Source organism: Petromyzon marinus, chromosome 18 (assembly GCF_048934315.1).
Source record: "Petromyzon marinus isolate PM22_M1 ecotype Great Lakes invasive population chromosome 18, UKy_Petmar_22M1.pri1.0, whole genome shotgun sequence".
NCBI classification, from domain to species: Eukaryota; Metazoa; Chordata; class Hyperoartia; order Petromyzontiformes; family Petromyzontidae; genus Petromyzon; species Petromyzon marinus.
The window spans coordinates 6,224,097-6,244,390 of NC_133684.1; the positions used below are offsets into that span (position 1 = coordinate 6,224,097).

A 20,294-nucleotide genomic window follows, 5' to 3' on the forward strand; every position below is an offset into this window, starting at 1 on the left:
AGTTGACCTGGGAGATATCTGGCCAGTAGACCTGGGCAATGCCTCAGCAATACACTTTGGCACTGACACAATAGGCATCTGTACAATGCAAGTGGACATTTTTACAATACACCTGGGCACCAGCACATGATACAACACCTGGGCACCAGTATGATTAGGGTAATGATGATACTGCTGCTGCAGATTATCGTGGTGGTAATAATGATACTATTGCTGCGGATAATTGAGAATAATCATATTGCTGCTGCTGTTGTTGCCTATGGTGATGGCAATGATGCCGCTGTTGCTGACAATGATGATGGTCTTGACGATGGTGTGTACTCACAGGGCCCGGTGTTTTTTCTCGAGGACGGGAAGTCGGCCATCTCCCTCAACGATGCCCTCATGTGGGCCAAAGTGAACCCCTTCTCTCCCCTGGGCACGGGGCTACCAATCATCCCCTTCTGATCCCTCACCTCCAACTCCTTTATGTAATTACATGTATGTATGTTGAACTTTTTTCGCACCGTACGTACCCGACCGCGCTAATCGGAGGTGCAGGGGAAGGATAACAAACTAAACACAAAAAAAACAGTTCTAAAGAAATTCTTTTCAATCTAGATTTAAAAGTGCATAGCTCCAGTCGTGGCCTAATATCGGAAGGAAGAGTTTTCCAGATGCCCTCAGAAGCACACCCGAAAGCGAGCGATGCAGTGACCGTCCTTGTTCAGTGGCCAGCCACAAGCCGCTGCGAGGATGGCCAGAGTTCGCGCGATGGTTCATGCTTCTTGACGAGGTCAGCAGGGAGCTGAGCAACAGGGCCGTGGCGAGGCCCGGTGGATTTGAATAGCCAGGGAATTGGTGGAGCAACTATGAAAAAATACCCTGAAAAATGTCTTAGCTGTTTCCTGCACTCAGCCAAGGCTGCCCACAACCACTTCGCTCAACCCTTCCTACACCGGTAGGTTGTCGATGCCGTGTGCTGTGAAGTGTAGGTCAGCAGCCCATTGTTGTGTAGAGTTGCCGCCACTCAGGCACAAAAGACCAGGACATATTCTTCATGTGAAGAAGAATATCTGACAACGCCGGAAGTGGGTGAGATCTACATGTAAATTCATCGTTGTAATATTTCAGAAAGGCTTACAGAAAACCCAGGATGGCCATTACAACAAGAGGACAATCCTCAGAAAACCAGGATGGGTGGCGACCCTTCTATCATGGCCAACCCATCAAAGTGCGGAGCTGCCACTTCTGTCCCATCTCGTCTACAATAAAAAGTTTAAAAAAATTATTTGTCATTAATATAAATATATTACATTTTTAGTGTTTTTCAGGAAAAGCTGTGATGGCTACCAAGGGAGACTTGAGCAGCAGGTCTTGGTTAAGGGGACGGTTCCCGAGTCTGTTGCAAGGCTCACAGTGAAATGACCATCTCTACCCGCTGGACAATTGATACAGAGCTCTCTAAGGCCTGGTCCCAGCCTTGGGTGGTTCATAATGGCTTATGGTAGGGGAGGGACGTCTGGCTAGAGAGGATGTGTAACTTGATTAGGTGGAGAGTGTGGCACCTTCACTGTGGCCTTATCGGTTTCAGAGTGATTCAACTTACACAAGAAAAATAGTCCATCTGATTTGCCCAGTATTTGCCGATGCGCTGGTGGGATTGATGGTGGCCTGTGCTAAATAGCGGCTTTGATAGACGTCTACGTGTAAAATTATTGATATTATACAGCCTTCTTGCCCTCATGGATTTGTCTTAATAACTCCAACTTTAATGGCAGTTCACGATGAGTTGAGAAACTTTTATTGTAACTACGAAGAGCCTAAATACAAGCGTTCCCACTGGATAATTAATCAACCGGACTATTGCAAAAATGTGCCAGTTGTGAGAGCAGCGTACCAATTTGAGTGCTTGCGAGGGAAAACATGGGAATTACTAAAACTGTTTTAACTGAAGAAATGTTCTGACTGAAGACTGCTTTTGTGGAAGACGTCAGGACTTTTGGCAGGGGTTTTGAGCCCCACTCTGCCAGAGGTCTACGTAATCAAGAATAAATGTTCTTGGTTCTTTCGGGAAAGTCACGTAGAAGAGAAACAAAATAATAAAATATAAAACAATAAAATTCTCACGACGTTTCGACTGCAACACAAGCAATCATCATCAGGTGTGAAAACCACAGCAAAAATTTTCTTGCTGTGGTTTTTTTACTGATGATGATTGCTTGTGTTGCAGTCGAAACGTCGTGAGAATTTTATTGTATATTTTTATTATTTTATTGTTTCCCTTCTACGTGACTTTACCGAAAGAACCAAGAATATGAATCCCTGCAGTCACGAAAACTTTAAATAAAAAAATAAATGTTCTGTCGGACGGAGCAAAGCATGTCAAAATGTGTAGTGGGGAGTTCGTCGATGGAGCGAGTCTTTGTGGTTCATGTTTTTGATGTCAGCACTTGTGTGTGATTACTTCTACTAAATGGGAATGGTCACGTCATCCCATGAAGGGATATTTTTTTTCCTTCTTATCTTCACTCCGTGTTATAAGCGTGTTTTTAACCATTGTACATGACAGTTCGCGACTCCGGGGAGGATTTAAATTATTTACCGGCGATGTTGGCTTTAAGTTGCGTTTTTCTGGAATGGCTGTGTTGTGTGTGCAATTGTTTATGTATGCATGTTGAACTTCTTTCGCACTGTGCGTAGCCAACCGTGCTAATGTTGGTAAAGATAAATAATTGAAGTGGGATTTATAGTTTGTGTAAACCCCACAAAACAAAGCAGACAACTGTATGTGGGTAGCATCACCACTTTGTGCTGTGCAAAGCACACACGAGGATAAGGATTTGCATTCATACGGCACTTAAATGCCCCAGTAAATCAAAGCACCTTGCATCACGTCTCATCTCAACCATTGCATTGACTTGATGCAGCATAGCCAGGGGGCACCTCCAGTGGCAGCTGTCCCTGTGCAGCACAATGTGAACGCAGCACCGGGCGGCAACTGGGCATTAGTCTGCCAGTAAGGGGACGATCTGACAAGTCGGGGGGTAATGTTAAATGAGCGCCATTGAAATACTGTATTATATATATGCATCGTCCATTGCAATATGATTCCAACGTTTGATGTTATGTATCTCTTTATCTCGCAGCCCGCTGATATTTACCACATACAATAATGTTAATGGGATTCGGTTTATACATCACAAAAGTGAATACCAGGCTGAGTAAATATTATTCAGGATTTCTTCCTGCTGTTGCTGAGCAAGAATTCTCAGTCAATATACAAATTAAGACGGAACTCTATTAAAAAAAAAACTGTTTAAGGCCAGTGGCGAAATATAGAAAAGTTTTCGGTTTATTATTTTGGAACAGAAAATGCATCCTGTGTTTGTTTATATATTAACCCATTAGTTATTGCTCTGGTGGGAACAATCCAATGACATATTTGTATTATTAAATTTGCATAGCATGTAGTGTATACATACATTCATACCATGTGTGTATATATATATTTTTTCATAACCTTAGGTAAATTGCTGGTACTGTTATTATAATTATATTTTTAATATAGTAATGTTAATAGACTTTATCCAGAGAAGCCTCACTCAGTCTTAAGATATTTTTTCAGGATGGACCTGCAGGGGCATGTTTGCCCAATTCTGTCAATTTGGAACGTGGAAGCTGAAGTACCCAGAGAACACCCATGCATATGAGGGGATATCACTCATAACCCCACACTCATATTCCTTTCATTATACTGCCATCTCATTACAACCTCAGAGCCCAAGCCACCAACAGCTGGTTACTCCCTGCTGTCTCGAGTACTAACCAAGCATAGCTTCTGAGATCTGACCAGATATGGCGCATTGAGGGTGATTTCTAGGCTAATTGAAGTCATACTTATGTAAGTTGCTATGAATAGAGAAAGAGTGGATATTGACTTGGTTTTGGATGGCTTGAATGTATGTGTTAGTGTGGCTGTAACACATGAACCACATTGGATTAGCATCACAACACAAAAAAGCTAAAGATTGACGGAGATGATGCATACAATTTACGTCTTTATTACAATTAGGAATATAATTGAATTTCTTAATTCCTCTACCCAGCAGCTGTTAAGATTCATTACGGAAAAGCTGTTTAAGGAATGTGTGCTTTGATTGAATAAAACTGCCCTCGATTTTGATCCGAACTGGAATGTCCCATTTACATCGGCTCTCATTTGTATACACTGAGCTGTGAGTGACTGAGCAGCAGAGAACATTATACGGGCTGCTTCAAAAATGTTTGACACTTATATGGGACTATCGTTTTTAATGGAAAAAGAACGGATAATACACTTTAACATAACAAATGTATGCTAATAGCTTTAAACAGTCAAATAGTCTCCACTTGTTCGCCATCATTGTCAACACATGCCTGGAATCTTGTCCAGGTGTTCTCCAGAGCCCGGAGGCACATGTCTTGTGGTATTGTTGCAAATTCTCTGAAGTGTTAACGTTTTTTTGAATCACCATGTATTAGCACCCGAATATTGATTCAGGGCTGACTTAGGCCTGCATCATCATCATCATAATCATCCTCATCATACCTCTGGGGTCAGTAAAATGAGTATCACCCGGTGAGTCTGTGCCACTTAGAAACCAACGTTTTTTTTTCTTCCCGTGGACAGAACGAATGTCCGTGAGAGTAATTTGGAGTTTTCATCACTGATTAAGACCCCAATGGAGATGAGTACTGCCCAACGCTAATTAAATAAAGGGTATGCTTTTGATTTCAATGATCGCCCGTATGCATCAGAGGAGCTTAAATTTATGGTGGGCTGTCTGTCTTCCCCCCCATACATGTTATTCAAATGTCACACCCTAAGGGTTTCGGCCTAACGTTTAATTTACAACGCTCGTGCCTTCACATGATATTGGTGCCACACACAGTTCTCTCTTTAAACAACTGTCATGCCTGCCTGCGTGTGAAATGTTAAAATACAGCCCCAAGGTGGATGAAGTTATTTCCATACCCAGCACATCCTTGCCAACCCTACCGCATACTGATTTTCAAAGCAAAACATTACAAGAAAAAATGTTGTTCCTACAAATAAGTGGTATAATTATTGTTTTAAATCGGCATGCAGGAAATGGTCTAAATATCGGCAACCTATCGCTTAAATCGGTAGAGTTAGCAAGCTTAAGTTATTCCTTCACCACACGCATATTTTTAGGATGTCACTCTAAAGGCATGAGCAGAATAAGGTTTAATTTACAGCACGGGTGTCCCACATGATAACGGCACCATGTGCAGCGCTGTATTTAATGAGCCACCAGCGATGCAAAACCATCAACGATCAGGAACCTCAAAAGCAACTCTCTCCCCCAAAACTCCTTTGCATGCGAGAGGGAGAATGCTTGCGCCGGGCTTAGTGGCTGGAGACAACGCTGGCGGTGGTGGAGTGGAGAGCAGCGCTGAAGCCTGAAGATTGGCGCACGTGGATTTCCCGGGGGGACCCGCCACTCCCCACCGACCCGCGCAGCTGAACAGTCGCCTGTGGCCCTGCGCGGAAGCAAATCAGAATCGTTATTTAGACAGGAGAAATCCGATGAGCTATGAATCTCGTTTTCAAGATATGTCCAGCAGGGAGGGATTGGGGACTCACTCTGGCGATTCCCGGTGTCACGACGAGAGTCGTTGACGCTCGACGTGAGACTCGCCCCACTTCCTGTGTCGCGAGGCCGCTCCGCCGACAGAGGAGGCAGCCGCACAGCCAACTCCCCCAGTGTGGGGCGCACGTCGAAGCGGCCTGGAGAGAACGACACACTAGCGGTAGTAAGCAGGGCTTCATTTCTCACCAAATACTCTCCTGTTCGCTTATAGACTGGTGTAGTATTGCTCAACTAGTAGCCACAGCAAGAGGTACGGTGGATGTGTTGTACCGGATGTGGAAATGTTTTCCGGGTCACCAAATCAGAGATCTAGCTGCATTTAAGCCAATGAGCATATGGATAGTTAATCATTTGTATTTTCTCCTGGCATATCTGAGCCGACCCACCATGGAGCTCTCAGACTATGGGTTGTTTTCCACTGGCAATTTGCCGTGTCAAACTGTGACCAAACCATGATACGCTGGCCTCCGAAGTAATCTGAATCGACTTCAGAGCCAATAAGGACTAGGCGTTGGGCTAAGGACATGTCTAGCGTGTGTGATGCCAGTCAGTACAATTCCAGTACAGCGTCACCGTTTGATCTCTATGTGTCTCGACATCACAAGCTGCGTGGAACATTAGTAGCAGGGCACGGCTTCTGTAGTAGAAAAACAACCTGAATGTCATGACCCACATGAGCCTGGCTCGGCACAGCCTTGGCACGGCTCGGATTCGCCAGTGGAAAAGAGGTATCGGTTTACCACCACAGCAGTTTTTTAACCGTCGCCGGGGTAACACTCACAGGGGTCCTGTTCCCTCTCCCGCCGCCTCTGGGCAAGATGATCGCGCAGCACGACCTCTGCTCGCTGCCTGGTAGCCACCTCGCTGGGTTCTGCCAACAGCTGCGTGAGCCGTACGTTGCTCTTGAGCGCCTGCGATGCCGTGGAACGGGCATGCATGGGGAGTGCCCGCTGGTAGCGGGCGTCGGTGAACCGTGGTGCCTCGGAGTTGGATTCTTGCGCCGTGCCCGTTGATCCCACCGCGTGCTCCTCGCTCACGGTGCCCTCCCCACCGTTAATGCTCTTCACCCTGTCGCGATGGGCAGGACCGGGGAGAGAGACTGCCTTGGAGAGATCACAATATTGGGAGACTTGCTGGAAGTTCATCTCACCCCGCAACCGAATAGCACGGTTGGCTATGTACTGTATGGTGCAAAATACATTCAAGATACATACATACAGTGATAGTGCCAGTCTACTGCGAACCTTAAACAGAAATTATTTTGTGGTGCATCATGGGATGACAAACATTATTTCCAAATTTCTGCAGCATAGAAATTGGAAATAATGGAACTTCCACCACTGGCTCTGGCTAACTTACATAGATGAGCTTTGCCCTTTAAAAAAAAGCAATGAGAGACATTCACGTTGGTTTGTTAAGTCGTGGCGCTGGTTCAGCCCTCTCGGTATCCGCACCGTCTGTTGGTGAGCGTGCTGTAAACTCGCTGCAGGAGCTGCTCTGCTGCGCCTGGTTTGCGGTGCAAGGTCCCGTCCGTCAGCTCCTTGGAGAACGCCAGGCCGCGTTTGGCGAAGAACTGCCGGTCGGATTACAAAAAATGCAGAAAGCACTCTTAACGAGTCTTAAATGAAGGAAACAAATCAATTAAATAACTGTTGCATTGCACACACCACCCAATGTGTGCGTTCTCAGAGAAAAATACTCAGACCTTGGATGCATTCTCCCACTGCAGTCCATGGGTCAGATAATAAATTGGTACCACCTAAGGTAGAAAAACCTTTGTAGTACATATGTATCTTTATGGCGAATAAGAGTGAATTATTTGACAGCCCACTCATTTCAAATCACATGATTTACTGTTATTGGCCGCATAAGAAATATGAAACCACCAAAGTTATGCTACCTCAGGTGGTACCGACAAGTGAAATGTCTGGTCTGGAGGAGGCCTTGGAAGTGCTGTGCTCGCCCCCCACCCCCTGTACCCCCCCTCCCCCACCGCCTGTAACCCCCCAACTCCGCCAGCGCATACCCGATGCAGGAGGCTCCAGTTGGCCAGCTTAGAGGCAAGGGATTCCCCGGGCTGGAAACTGTGCATGAGCAGATCCCCTGGGTAGTACCACGAGAAGATCTCAGCCAGAACAAGGCCATTGGACAAGTCTCTGCAATGCACGGAACAAACGCGGGTTTGTACAGGACAAATATCATTACAATATACAATTAAAATCTGTATATTATACTTTTTTTTGTTTTACACCAGAGTTTTCAAATGAAAGTCAGCTGAAAATATTATTAAATATGGTAATTTATTTTTTTACTCCAAAACCAATTGATTTGTTGTATATTTAACCAGATGAGAGCCCTTGGAGAGTCATCATCTGTGCATACTCTTAGGTCCGGTAATTGATGGCAAGCTTTTCAGGTGCCTCACCCCAACACCAGCACAGTCCAGCGTGCTGTCTTTGCTTTGGTGGTGCCAACGTTATGGGAAGGTCTGCCTTTACCGTATTAACTGCATCGACGAGGTCAGATCAATCGAAGAACAGACTTAAGACTTACTTTTTTTTAATTGGCTTTGAACAATTACTCATTAATTAGTTGAAAACATCTTACTACATAGAGGACTGCAAAGTTCGGGCAATTGTTGACAGCGCTCGCTCACCGCTTGTCTGTGGTTCCTCCCCAAGCCTCTGAGTCATTGTCTCTTCGAGAATGAGCAAATGCGGTGCAGCTCATCAAAAGTTTAAATTATGATTAACTCGTATGCATTGTTTTAGGAAAGAGACATTGAACATTTAAATTGGCATACACAATTTAGTTGTACGTTTCTTGGTAAGTGATTGGTTGTTGTTATCTTTATAGATTTGTGGGAATTTGGTTCAAATGTTAAACTAATAGGCATGTGCTTCAAGATGTAAGGACATGAGAAGGGTGTCAACAAATATCAAATGGTAATGATGGATCATCTCCATTCAAAGGCAGACCTCCCCATCAATCAAAAACATGATTTGCTTTACCAAGATAAGGGACCATTGATACAAAAAATATTTTTCAATACAATATAGAGCTTTACAGAAATTACATATTTTAATAATTATGGGGTTGTGTGGTAATATGAATGATAATACATGTTCTGTAATTTTAATATGGGAGGGTTGTTAACATAGTTTGTTTGTATTACCGGCAAAACCCTCTGTAAAACACAATTCATCTTTACTTGAAGCTTTCGTGACTGCAGGAGTCCATACTCTTTGGTTCTTTCGGTAAAGTCACGAAAGTAGAAAAATAAAAAAATAAAAAATATATCCCGACGTTTCGATCGCAACACAAGCGGTCGTCCTCAGGCGGGAAAATAATAATACAATTATCCAGCTGCTTCAGCGGTTCCACTGATGGATTATTTTTTCCGCCTGAGGACGACCGCTTCTGTTGCGATCGAAACGTCGTGATAAATATTTTTTTGTTTTATTTTATTTTTCTACTTAGGTGACTTTACCGAAAAAACACAATTAATTCCATATGTCACTAACATGTTTAAGTAAAGGTTATAAAAATAAATGTATTGAAATCATTGTTTTAAATTAATTCCCACTAAGCCAATACTTTAGTTGAATACAATCAATAATTAATCAAAATATCTGAAGTTTTGAAGAAAATGAATCAAGAAATGCAGCAATAAAATCGATCATCAAATAAATCAAATCAAGACATCCGTCGTCAATAAATTGATTCTATCCTGCAAAATAAAAAGTCTAATTTTAATTTAAAGCTTTCGTGACTGCAGGGATTCATATTCTTGGTTCTTTTATTGTTTCCCTTCTACGTGACTTTACCGAAAGAACCAAGAATATAAAGTCTAATTCAATCAAGAAATAAAATACGTCAACACAAATATTAAGTCTTGATTGAAAGCTTTCGTGATTGCAGTGATTCATATTCTTGGTTCTTTCGGTAAAGTCACGTTGAAGGGAAAACAATAAAATAATAATATATATAAAACAATAAAATATTAAGTCACCAACTCACATCAATAAACGAAGAACCCAAAAACAATAAAACGAATAGCTCATTCGATAACCATATCACGTAATAAAACTAAATACACCACAGCATGCTATATAACAATGGCACTAGAGTTTTCTCCAGGTATCCCAATGTCATCCCACGCGCAGAGGAAAAAAACTCTCGTTCATGAAACTGGCCAAAACATCCCAACCCCTCCTCCGAATAAAAGTGAGGCTTTCAAAAAAAGAAACACAAAGAAACGTAAAACATTTATCTTGTGGTTACTTTGGGGGTGGAGCGGTGGCGCAGGAGTTAGCGCACTGCACTGTGAACCCAGCGGACCCTGGGTTCGCTAACATCGGCGGCGACTTACAGCTGAGCTTTTCCTGGGCCACCCCACACGCAGTGGTGACCAGCGCGGTGAAGTATGGTCAAACTCTTTCGGTTAAAGTCACGTTGAAGGGAAACAATACAATAAAATAATAAATATATAATAAAAATTCTCACGACGTTTCGACCATAATACAAACGGTCGTCATGTGTTATGGTCGAAACGTCGTGAGAATTTTTATTGTTTATATATATTTTATTGTTTCCCTTCAACGTGACTTTACCGAAAGAGCTAAGAATATGAATTACTGCAGTAACGAAAGCTTTAAATCAAAACGTATTTATATTCTTTCTTAATTGGGTATAACTTATTATACAGTATTATATATTGTGTAATTTATGTTGTGTGAATCAAGGAACGCGATGGTTAATATATATTTTGCAACGAATCCATCCAATCAGAAAATTAAGTATTATCTGAATTAAAATAAATGAATGGAACTTTACAAGCCCCCGTTGACCAGCGTGGTTAAGTATGGTCAAACAACCCCCACACGACCCGAGCCGTTCCAGCAGTTCAGCACAATTACCAAACGCCGATGAATCGCGATCTTAAATCCAACATACGCGGCGCCGTAGATAAACAACCCCGCGGTGACAACGCTCACAGCCCTTGAACCAGGCTAAGTTCACCTGCGCGCGTTCCTGAACTGCACGGTCAGGTCCAGGCTCTGCAGCCAGCGAAACACCTCCCTGGACAGCCCCGTCCTCCTCGGCAGGGACTCCACCAGAGACATTTTAAACCCCGCTATCAAACTATCGGAGTCCACCCCCCACCTCGCTTCGTTCGCTCCATTTGAATGAAAATTTCAGCCGCGTTAAACAAAACTTATAACGTGGGCAGGCGGCGGCGGGGGGGGGGGGTCCACTGTTGCCACGGCAACCCCGAGTTTGTTTACCCGCTAACATGGCAACGCCTGTGCCGCGCGCTGATTGGTCGCTCGCGACACCCCCCCCCCGCTCCCCCGGGGCGAGTGACGTCGCCAACGGTCGTCGTGGCGACGGCCATCTTGCTATGGGAGCTTTAAAAAAACATTTCTATTTATGAAATATCAAGACTTGTTGATGTACATACACGCAGTGTATTGTTTATTCCACACACAAAAACAAGCGAAAGACAAACAGTGCAAATAAAATACAAGTTAAAAAAAGGTGGTGCAAGTGAAGTTGGAAACCCAAGAGTGCTTATATGAAAACCACACACAAAATAACAATGTACATTGTATACGTTGCTTATTTATTTTGTTAGTTATATGCTCAACGACAACCCGAATGAAAATGTCGCGTTACGTCCTACATCGTTTTGGGTGGAACTGGAACCCAATTGTTTAGCAGGAGAGGGCCGTTATTCATTTTTCGATAACATCTGAGAGTTCAATTTCGATTTAAAGCTTTCGTGACTGCAAAGAAGGCTACTTGTGTTGTGGCCGAAACGTCGTGAGAATTTTATTATATTATTTTGTTTTATTGTTTTATTCTCATTCTACGCGACTTTACCGAAAGAACCAAGAATATGAATCTGGGAGTTCGCCAGCCCGATTGTCGATCATCAACATTGTGTGTCAAAACCGGATCACAGTTTGCTTTTTGAAGTTGTGCTGGAGATAATATAGCGTATGCATTTTACTCTGAGAAACACAATGAGCAATGGATATTGCTCATTGTGTTTACTGTCCGTTGAACTTCTTTCGCACCATACGTAGACAAACCGTGCTTATCGGAGGCGTGGAGGAAGGACGACAGACTACATTAAATTACTATAATTTTAACACGTACTAGGGTTTCGTAACCAATATTCATAATATGTTTTTTTCGTAATAAAGGTTTTTGGGTTAGATCGCGTTTATTTATAAATGTGTCGTAACCCTCCACCACCCGACACGGCCAATCAGCAAAAAAAGTGTCACGTTGACAAAAGACAAATAATTCACTACTTCAGCCCACCGGTGTGTTGAAGAGTTAATCCACATTTACAGTTTGAGTACAACACACCGGTGGGCTGAAGTAGTGAATTATTTGTCTTTTGTCAACGTGACACTTTTTTTGCTGATTGGCCGTGTCGGGTGGTGGAGGGTTACGACACATTTATAAATAAACGCGATCTAACCCAAAAACCTTTATTATGAATAATATTGGTCGCGAAAGCCTACGTGTTAAACTGATGTTTTTTTCGGTTAGATCGCGTAAATATAAAATGTGTCGTTAAACCCGCCACCACCTGACACAGCCAATTAGTAAGGTTTGTCACGTAAACAGAACGTGCCAATCTGGCTGTCGCCTGATGATGCTGGCCCTAATTACCGGTGAAACGTCGTACTCGAATTGTAAATGTCGTGGGATTTACTCTTCAACACACGGGGCGTGCTGTCCTAGTGTAGTGTGATAGTGCCGTCTGTTGTCCAGCAACGGAAACTGCGGTGGACGAGAAATACACACGCCGGTGAGCACTAACGCGGGTGTGTCAGCATGGTGGAGGAACTGGGGTCAAGGGTCACAGAGACCCACCGTCTGGAAGCCCTTGGAACGGGCTAGTGGGTTCGAGAAAGGAGGCGCGGCCAGGGTAAAAGCAACGGAGAGCGAGAGCTCGTGGCTGCCGGTGCTGGGAAGTGGACTCGTCTCGTCATCGCTGTTGTCTTTGCTGCCTTCGTCGCTGCCCTCTTCCCGAGACAATTGCGCCGCCGGATAGTTGTTGGCTGTCTCAGTCGGCGCCGTCAGTGTAACACGGTCAGGGTTGTGTCGAGGCTAGGCTATACGACTTGGAAGGAGCGAGGGTGAACCTGTGAACCTGAAAGTGTTTAAATAAAGGTGTCTGCTCAAGAATCCTGCCTCCCGCTCCATTGACACTACACCAGTAACGAATTGGCATGTTCTGTTTACATGACAGACCTTACTAATTGGATTGTTACTATCATTATATTCTACACAAAGCGCCCTGGTAATGGCTTGCGAAGTTACAACGCTGTGGAAAGTGTCATTTTATAGGATGCTCATGATTACTGTGTGTTATGGGAGAGTTCTGTATGTTGTCTATGGTGATTATGATTATTGTATTCCCAGGAAAACCTCACCGAGTCGCGAGACTTGTTTTCAGGAGGGTCCTGCCTCCTGCCGACATTTCCCAGTCGGAGGGCGATGGTGCTTACGTGCAATCTCAATTTAGTAGTTTGCAGGTCACACTTCAGGTCATCACTTTTTTGTCATCATTTTTACGCAATGTTTTTTTGCTCCAATACCAGTTACATGGTATGGTGTTTGTAGCTGTGGGAGGACACGGAGGAAACTCATGGAGCACAAGGGTAGGACATTCAAAGTCCACACAGATGCCCGAGTTGGGATTGGAAATGTGCTACTCAACCCTGCTGGTTGATAAGTCGATGTTACCCGAGACGTCACGATTGAATGAATTGGCCCTGCTCCCACTATCAGTAACACGGGCGTCACTTTGTTGGTATAGTTCTGTATTGATGAAAGGTTGTGGATTGTAAGGTTGTTAGTTTGTGAGGGATGGCGACTTGCTTGAGCGAGCCTTCCTCCAGCAGTGGATTGATCGTGGCTCATTTTGAAAACTGATATTGAGTTATCGGTTCCTTTTCAATTTTGGTATTCCATATTTAGCGGTATAACAACTGTATAGAATCAAAATACTGTACTGTATTGGTCTTCCTTTTTGGTCTCAATGGATTCTGAGCAGTGGCGACTCGTGACACTTCCACTAGGTGGGGCTGTTGTGAGTGACTCTGAAAAGACGGTTTTCCAATTAGGAAAAACCTCGTCGTGTTATTGGCCTTCCCGTGAAAGTGATACAACTGTCCTATCCACCAATGCTAGGCATTTTATAAACAATATGAAACAAAAACAACAAAGCACTCAAACGCTATCCCCATGACCCTGAAGTCCACACTACACAAGGCCTTTGACGCTACCAAAAACCTAGAGCGTGTAGACCGTGAGCTGCTGTATTTCCCCAGCGCGACCTCACGTTGTGACATCGTCTCATTACAGCCACGGGCGCTTTTCTCACCATCGCCCTCAATGGGTCTCAAACGGCGTGGCCAAAATGCTAAAATCTGATCTCAGTGACTGAAGAAGGGAAATCTCTCACTCGGACGCCTTCACGGCAGCCCCGAGACCTCCCCGAGGCACAAGTAAGATTGCGGCGTTCCAGCGGTTTCTCATTCGAACAACTTTAAATGTTATCTTCATTAGCCAATTAACGTTGAAATAATCATTGTATTGTAATATTTTTAAACACGAAACTATTTGTAGTAAAAAATTATATTAGAAAAATAATTTATAATCTCCAGCTGCTTGGTGGGGTGGTGCCCCAACGTCCCTAGTGGACGAACCACGGCTGATCCTTAGGGTCATCTAGGAATTTGAACTGATGTATTTGTAGTGACATCGGGGATGTCACTGTGCGATGTTCCTACGTCGCGGACAGCACTGGGTGGGTTGCTGTGTGAGGCCGGTTCTAGCACAGCACGGCGTGCGATGCTAGAGCCGGCCTCGTGTACACCCCGTAGGTGGGTGTAGTACCAGCCCTAGCGGGGCTTGGTGAGCGCTGGGACAGCGCCGGCACCACGGATAGCGTGCAGTGCGGGCTCCCACAAGGGGGAGTGGGAGAGTGTCGGCCCAGGGGCAGGGTTACCACGGGCCATGGCACTCTGGTTGACCCCGTAGACACGTGATCTGGAGTGTCCACAGAGAAGGCCTCAGGTGGGGGGGGGCGGCTAGGGGGTGATCACGTGTCCAGGGAGAGCTCTCGAGGGTTGATCGAGAGGAAGCTAGAACGCTCGAGAAGGCGGGCGGGGCCGAGGGCGGAGCGGCCCCAACCCGGGAGGATATAAGGTGGGTCCTTGAGAGGGACCGGGGTCGCTGCATTCTACAAGCTGGAAGCTCTACGAGGCATCAACACGTGGCTGGGACCCGAGTGAGGGTCAGACCCTTTGTAGCTGTGACTCCTCCGTATAGTGTAGTTAGCTGGGTGGTCACCACCCCTAGGCTGTATCTGGTAAAAGAACAGTTACCCCTTTGTGTTAACGTGTTGGTGTTATAATAAATGTGTTGCCTTTAAAGAAAAACGTCCGCGACTCAGTTGGACTCACTACAATTGGGTCGCGAGATACGACGGCGGCACGGCGGCGGTGCCGCGGCTGGCGCGCTACTGCGGCGCGGCGCTGCCCGGCAGCGTGCACTCGACGGGGCCCACGCTGCTGCTGCAAATGCGCACGGACGGCGAGAACGCCGGCACCGGATTCCTCGCCAGCTTCACGGCCGAGAGGTCCACGCAGCCCGCAAGATGCCGCCTGAGGCGCGCGCGGCCAGCAGCGGCTGGCGGGGCCGTTTGTGAAGGGGCCGAGGGAGCCGAGGGAGCCGACGGAGCCGAGGGGGCCGACGGAGCCGGGGGGGCCGGGGGGGGCCGACGGAGCCAGGGGGGGCCGATGGAGTCGGGGGGGGGCGACGGAGCTGGGGGGGGCGGCGGAGCCAGGGGGGGCCAACGGAGTCAGGGGGGGCCGACGGAGCCGGGGGGGGCGACGGAGCTGGGGGGGGCGGCGGAGCTGGGGGGGGGGCCGACGGAACCAAGGGGGGGGCGACGGAGGTGGGGGCGGGGCCGACGGAGCCAGGGGGGGGCTGACGGAGGTGGGGGCGGGGCCGACGGTGTCGGGGGGGGGGGCGACAGAGCCGGGAGGGGGGGCGACGAAGCCAGGGAGGGGCGACGGAGCCAGGAGGGGGCCGACGGAGCTGGGGGGGGTGATAGTGCTGGAGGGGGGGCCGACGGAGCTGGGGGGGGGGGCGACGGAGCCCGGGGGGGGGGCGACGGAGCCAGCGGGGGGCGATGGAGCCGGGGGGGGGGGCGACGGAGCTGGGGGGGGGCCGACGGAGTCAAGGGGGGGGGGCGGGGCGACGGCGCAAGCAGAGGGAGCCGACACTGACTCACTCACACCATGCACTGACTCACTCACACCATGCACTGACTCACTCACACCATGCACTGACTCACTCACACCATGCACTGACTCACTCACACATCATACACTGACTCACTCACACCATGCACTGACTCACTCACACCATGCACTGACTCACTCACACCATACACTGACTCACTCACACATCATACACTGACTCACTCACACCATGCACTGACTCACTCACACCATGCACTGACTCACTCACACCATACACTGACTCACTCACACCATGCACTGACTCACTCACACCATGCACTGACTCACTCACACCATACACTGACTCACTCACACCATGCACTGACTCACTCACACCATGCACTGACTCACTCACACCATGCACTGACTCACTCACACATCATACACTGACTCACTCACACCATGCACTGACTCACTCACACCATGCACTGACTCACTCACACCATGCACTGACTCACTCACACATCATACACTGACTCACTCACACATCATACACTGACTCACTCACACCATGCACTGACTCACTCACACCATGCACTGACTCACACATCATACACTGACTCACTCACACCATGCACTGACTCACTCACACCATGCACTGACTCACTCACACATCATACACTGACTCACTCACACACCATGTACTGACTCACTCACACATCATACACTGACTCACTCACACATCATACACTGACTCACTCACACCATGCACTGACTCACTCACACATCAGACACTGACTCACTCACACATCATACACTGACTCACTCACACCATGCACTGACTCACTCACACCATGCACTGACTCACTCACACCATACACTGACTCACTCACACCATGCACTGACTCACTCACACCATGCACTGACTCACTCACACCATGCACTGACTCACTCACACATCATACACTGACTCACTCACACCATGCACTGACTTACTCACACCATGCACTGACTCACTCACACCATGCACTGACTCACTCACACATCATACACTGACTCACTCACACCATGCACTGACTCACTCACACCATGCACTGACTCACTCACACCATGCACTGACTCACTCACACATCATACACTGACTCACTCACACCATGCACTGACTCACTCACACCATGCACTGACTCACTCACACATCATACACTGACTCACTCACACACCATGCACTGACTCACTCACACATCATACACGGACTCACTCACACATCATACACTGACTCACTCACACCATGCACTGACTAACTCACACATCAGACACTGACTCACTCACACATCATACACTGACTCACTCACACCATGCACTGACTCACTCACACATCATACACTGACTCACTCACACCATGCACTGATTCACTCACACATCATACACTGACTCACTCACACATCATACACTGACTCACTCACACCATGCACTGACTCACTCACACATCATACACTGACTCACTCACACATCATACACTGACTCACTCACACCATGCACTGACTCACTCACACATCATACACTGACTCACTCAAACATCATACACTGACTCACTCACACCATGCACTGACTCACTCACACATTATGCACTGACTCGCTCATCATGCGCTTACTCACTCACACATCATACATTCGCACAACCACTGACCCATTCACTCATCATACACAGGTTCACTCATTGTTTGCTGGCTCACTCGCACATCATACACTGACTCACTCATCATGCGCTGACTAACACATCATACGCTGACTCGCACATCATACACTCACTCACACTGCCACTGACTCGCTCACACATCATACACTCGCTCACACATCATTCACTAACTCACTCTTCATACGCTGACTCGCACATCATGCACTCACTCACTCTGCTGCTGACTCACTCACACATCATACACTGGGAGTGTCGTGCTGCCAGCTATGGCTGCAGGTTTTGTCGTACGTATTATGTATATCGTTTATTATTAAATTTAAATTCACAGTTCCTATGATTACTGTTGTTACATTGTTTTTACAGCTTTATTTTGGTGATTCGAAAACATATGGTTAATCTAAATTGTCTTATGGTTGTTGTTGTTGGCTTGCACCACATTGATTTTAACACACAGCGTTTTAATACGTTTTTTTGTGTGGAATATTTGCTGGTTTATTCCAGAATGTTTCTGTTACGCGTTGTCGCTTTAAGATGTTCTGTGTTCAAATTTTGTTTGTTGCGGTTGCACCCGACTTAAGAGCCGCATGGCTCACAGGGCTATACCTAATAAATGAAACTTGAAAAACTTGAAACATCTTTTATACGCGTGATTTGTATCTCCCATGAACTTAAGAATCTCAGGTAAGTTGCCATCCAGCAGTGAAAATGTATGTATGTTGAATAAAACTGCTGACGTTATTCAATAATTAACGGAATCGTAAAATGAACGGTCCGTACAATGTGCAATTTCCCCCCACAATTTACCCTCATTTTACATTTAACTTAATTACATTAAAAAAGAACACATTTTGTACGTGGATATATACCTGTACTGTATACGTTTTTTCCTCACGAAAGGTATTGCAGTACTAGTGCATTGTGCCAATGAACAGTCACGTCAAATGGGCTCATACAGTTAAGTATTACTTAGTTGAGGGGAAACGTCACTCAAAAAGACAAACATTTGAGATAGATTTCAAAATCCAGCCATATTCCACTGACAGAAACTGAAATATGCTTCGCTTATTCGGAATAGGTGCAGGAGATGGGCAAAATTGAAATCTTTACACTCGCAATAATTTTGCTTTGCACCCACCCAAGTTTCAAAAAGGTCTTAGATTTATATGTTGCATCATTCCTCAGCCATGATCTGCCGCTGTAGCGGTTTTATGCGGTGAATTTTTAACTTGAATATATTAAATTTTGATTTAAAGCTTTCGTGACTGCAGTAATTCATATTCTTAGCTCTTTCGGTAAAGTCACGTTGAAGGGAAACAATACAATAATAAAATATATATAAAACAATAAAAATTATCACGACGTTTCGACCATAACGCAAACGGTCATCATCAGGTGTGAAAAGCAACGGCAAGAAACATTTGTAAGAAGTGGCGGCTTGTATTTATTTAGTTATTTTTTAACGGTGCGTTTATTTATTTAAAATACGTTAGCGCCAAGGGCGGAGATTTGGCAGTTTATTTAGAAGGACGGGTCCATCTGTCCACTATCCGTCATCATAATCAGCTCCACTATCCATAAGGAATATCACAGCATCATCGCTGCTGCTGCTGGTAATGACCACGACCACCATCATGATCACAGTCATCATAAATTATAATATACAACACCCACATCATCTGTACACACTTCCATGATTATCAACGCTTGTTATCAATCGTTACCATAATACACACGTATATAATAGCCCAGTTAAAATAATAAGCATGCCTCCTCCTGGTGCATCTCCAAACAGATGCGTACAGCCTTCTATGATTACATCTCTGTAAATCTCCCGACTTCCCGATTCAAGAGCCGAATGGCTCACAGGACTATACCAAATAAATGAAAATAAACTATGAAATCTGTTAAAGGCCAAATCCTTTCATGTAATGATTTTTACATGTCATTTAGATTAGTTTACACAAACACTCCATCCATCTGTTCCTGGCCCGGCCCCTGTGTCAAATTTGAGAACCCATTGTGGCCCGCGAGTCAAAAAATTTGCCCACCCCTGCTCTAGGGTTTGGTGTTCTATGTTGTTTGTCGTTCATTGTGAAAATTAGGTCACAGTTCCTATGATCACTGTTACATTGCTTTTATGGCTTTATTTTTGGTGATTTCGAAAAGTGTTTTGGTTTGGCCATGTTTTTTTGTTGTAGTACGGAGTTAGACTGATGGCCTTAATCTAAGTTGATATTAATCTAAGTTGTCTTGTGGTTGTTGTTGTTTGACTTGCATCCCACTGGGATTTTTGCACACAGCGTTGGTGTACGGTGCTATTTCAGGAATATTTTGATGTTTTTTTTTCCCCTGGATTTTCTGTTTGCACAGTCACATAATCACTTTAAGATGTTTTCTTGTTCATGTTTTTTGTTTGTTGCGGTTGCACCCGATTCAAGAGCCGAATGACTCACAGGGCTATACCAAATAAATTAAACTGAAACTGAAACCACGTGTGTCCACCCGGCGTGCAAATCTCGCGATATCTCGCATTCATCGCTCTCTTAAGATGCCGCGTATTCTCGCGTGATCTCGTGGAGGCGGATCTCAGTGGGCGGAAGCCCGCCCACCGCTCCATTCATCGCGCGCGGATCCCTTTTATATTCCCTCCCACGTTTGCGCGCGGCATCCAATCAAACGCGAGTG

General features: G+C 45.7%; 2 protein-coding genes across 4 annotated transcripts in view; one reads left to right on the plus strand and one right to left on the minus strand.

Annotated features, from left to right (window-relative positions):
* Nucleotides 1–4,165, plus strand: part of WDR17 (WD repeat domain 17) — a 38,620-nt gene extending 34,455 nt beyond the window's left edge. For all 3 annotated transcript variants that reach the window (XR_004402991.2, XM_032956644.2, XM_032956646.2), the window contains one exon: nucleotides 328–4,165. Coding sequence is in view for 2 of the 3 variants with exons in the window: in XM_032956644.2 (XP_032812535.2) it covers nucleotides 328–447 (120 nt within the window). In the remaining variant the exon portion in view is untranslated. The remainder of the gene's footprint in view (nucleotides 1–327) is intronic.
* SPATA4 (spermatogenesis associated 4) lies at nucleotides 4,021–10,913 on the minus strand. The gene is made up of 6 exons (XM_032956647.2): nucleotides 10,659–10,913; nucleotides 7,663–7,792; nucleotides 7,091–7,209; nucleotides 6,418–6,704; nucleotides 5,630–5,773; nucleotides 4,021–5,526 (listed from the first exon to the last, which is right to left on the minus strand). The coding sequence occupies exons 1-6, from the start codon at nucleotides 10,760–10,762 to the stop codon at nucleotides 5,393–5,395; spliced, it is 918 nt and encodes a 305-aa protein (XP_032812538.2). The 5' UTR covers nucleotides 10,763–10,913; the 3' UTR covers nucleotides 4,021–5,392.
* Nucleotides 10,914–20,294: the final 9,381 nt, after the last annotated feature.

Bases quoted from the DNA above. Each gene is read 5' to 3' on its own strand.
- SPATA4 (XM_032956647.2), bottom strand. From the start codon at position 10,762: ATGTCTCTGGTGGAGTCCCTGCCGAGGAGGACGGGGCTGTCCAGGGAG. The intron at 7,210-7,662 runs GTATGCGCTGGC...TCCGACCGGCAG, and splicing joins ACTGGAGCCTCCTGCATCGG to TTCTTCGCCAAACGCGGCCT. The intron at 5,774-6,417 runs GTGAGTGTTACC...CGTTCTCTCCAG, and splicing joins GGAGAGGGAACAGGACCCCT to GCCGCTTCGACGTGCGCCCC.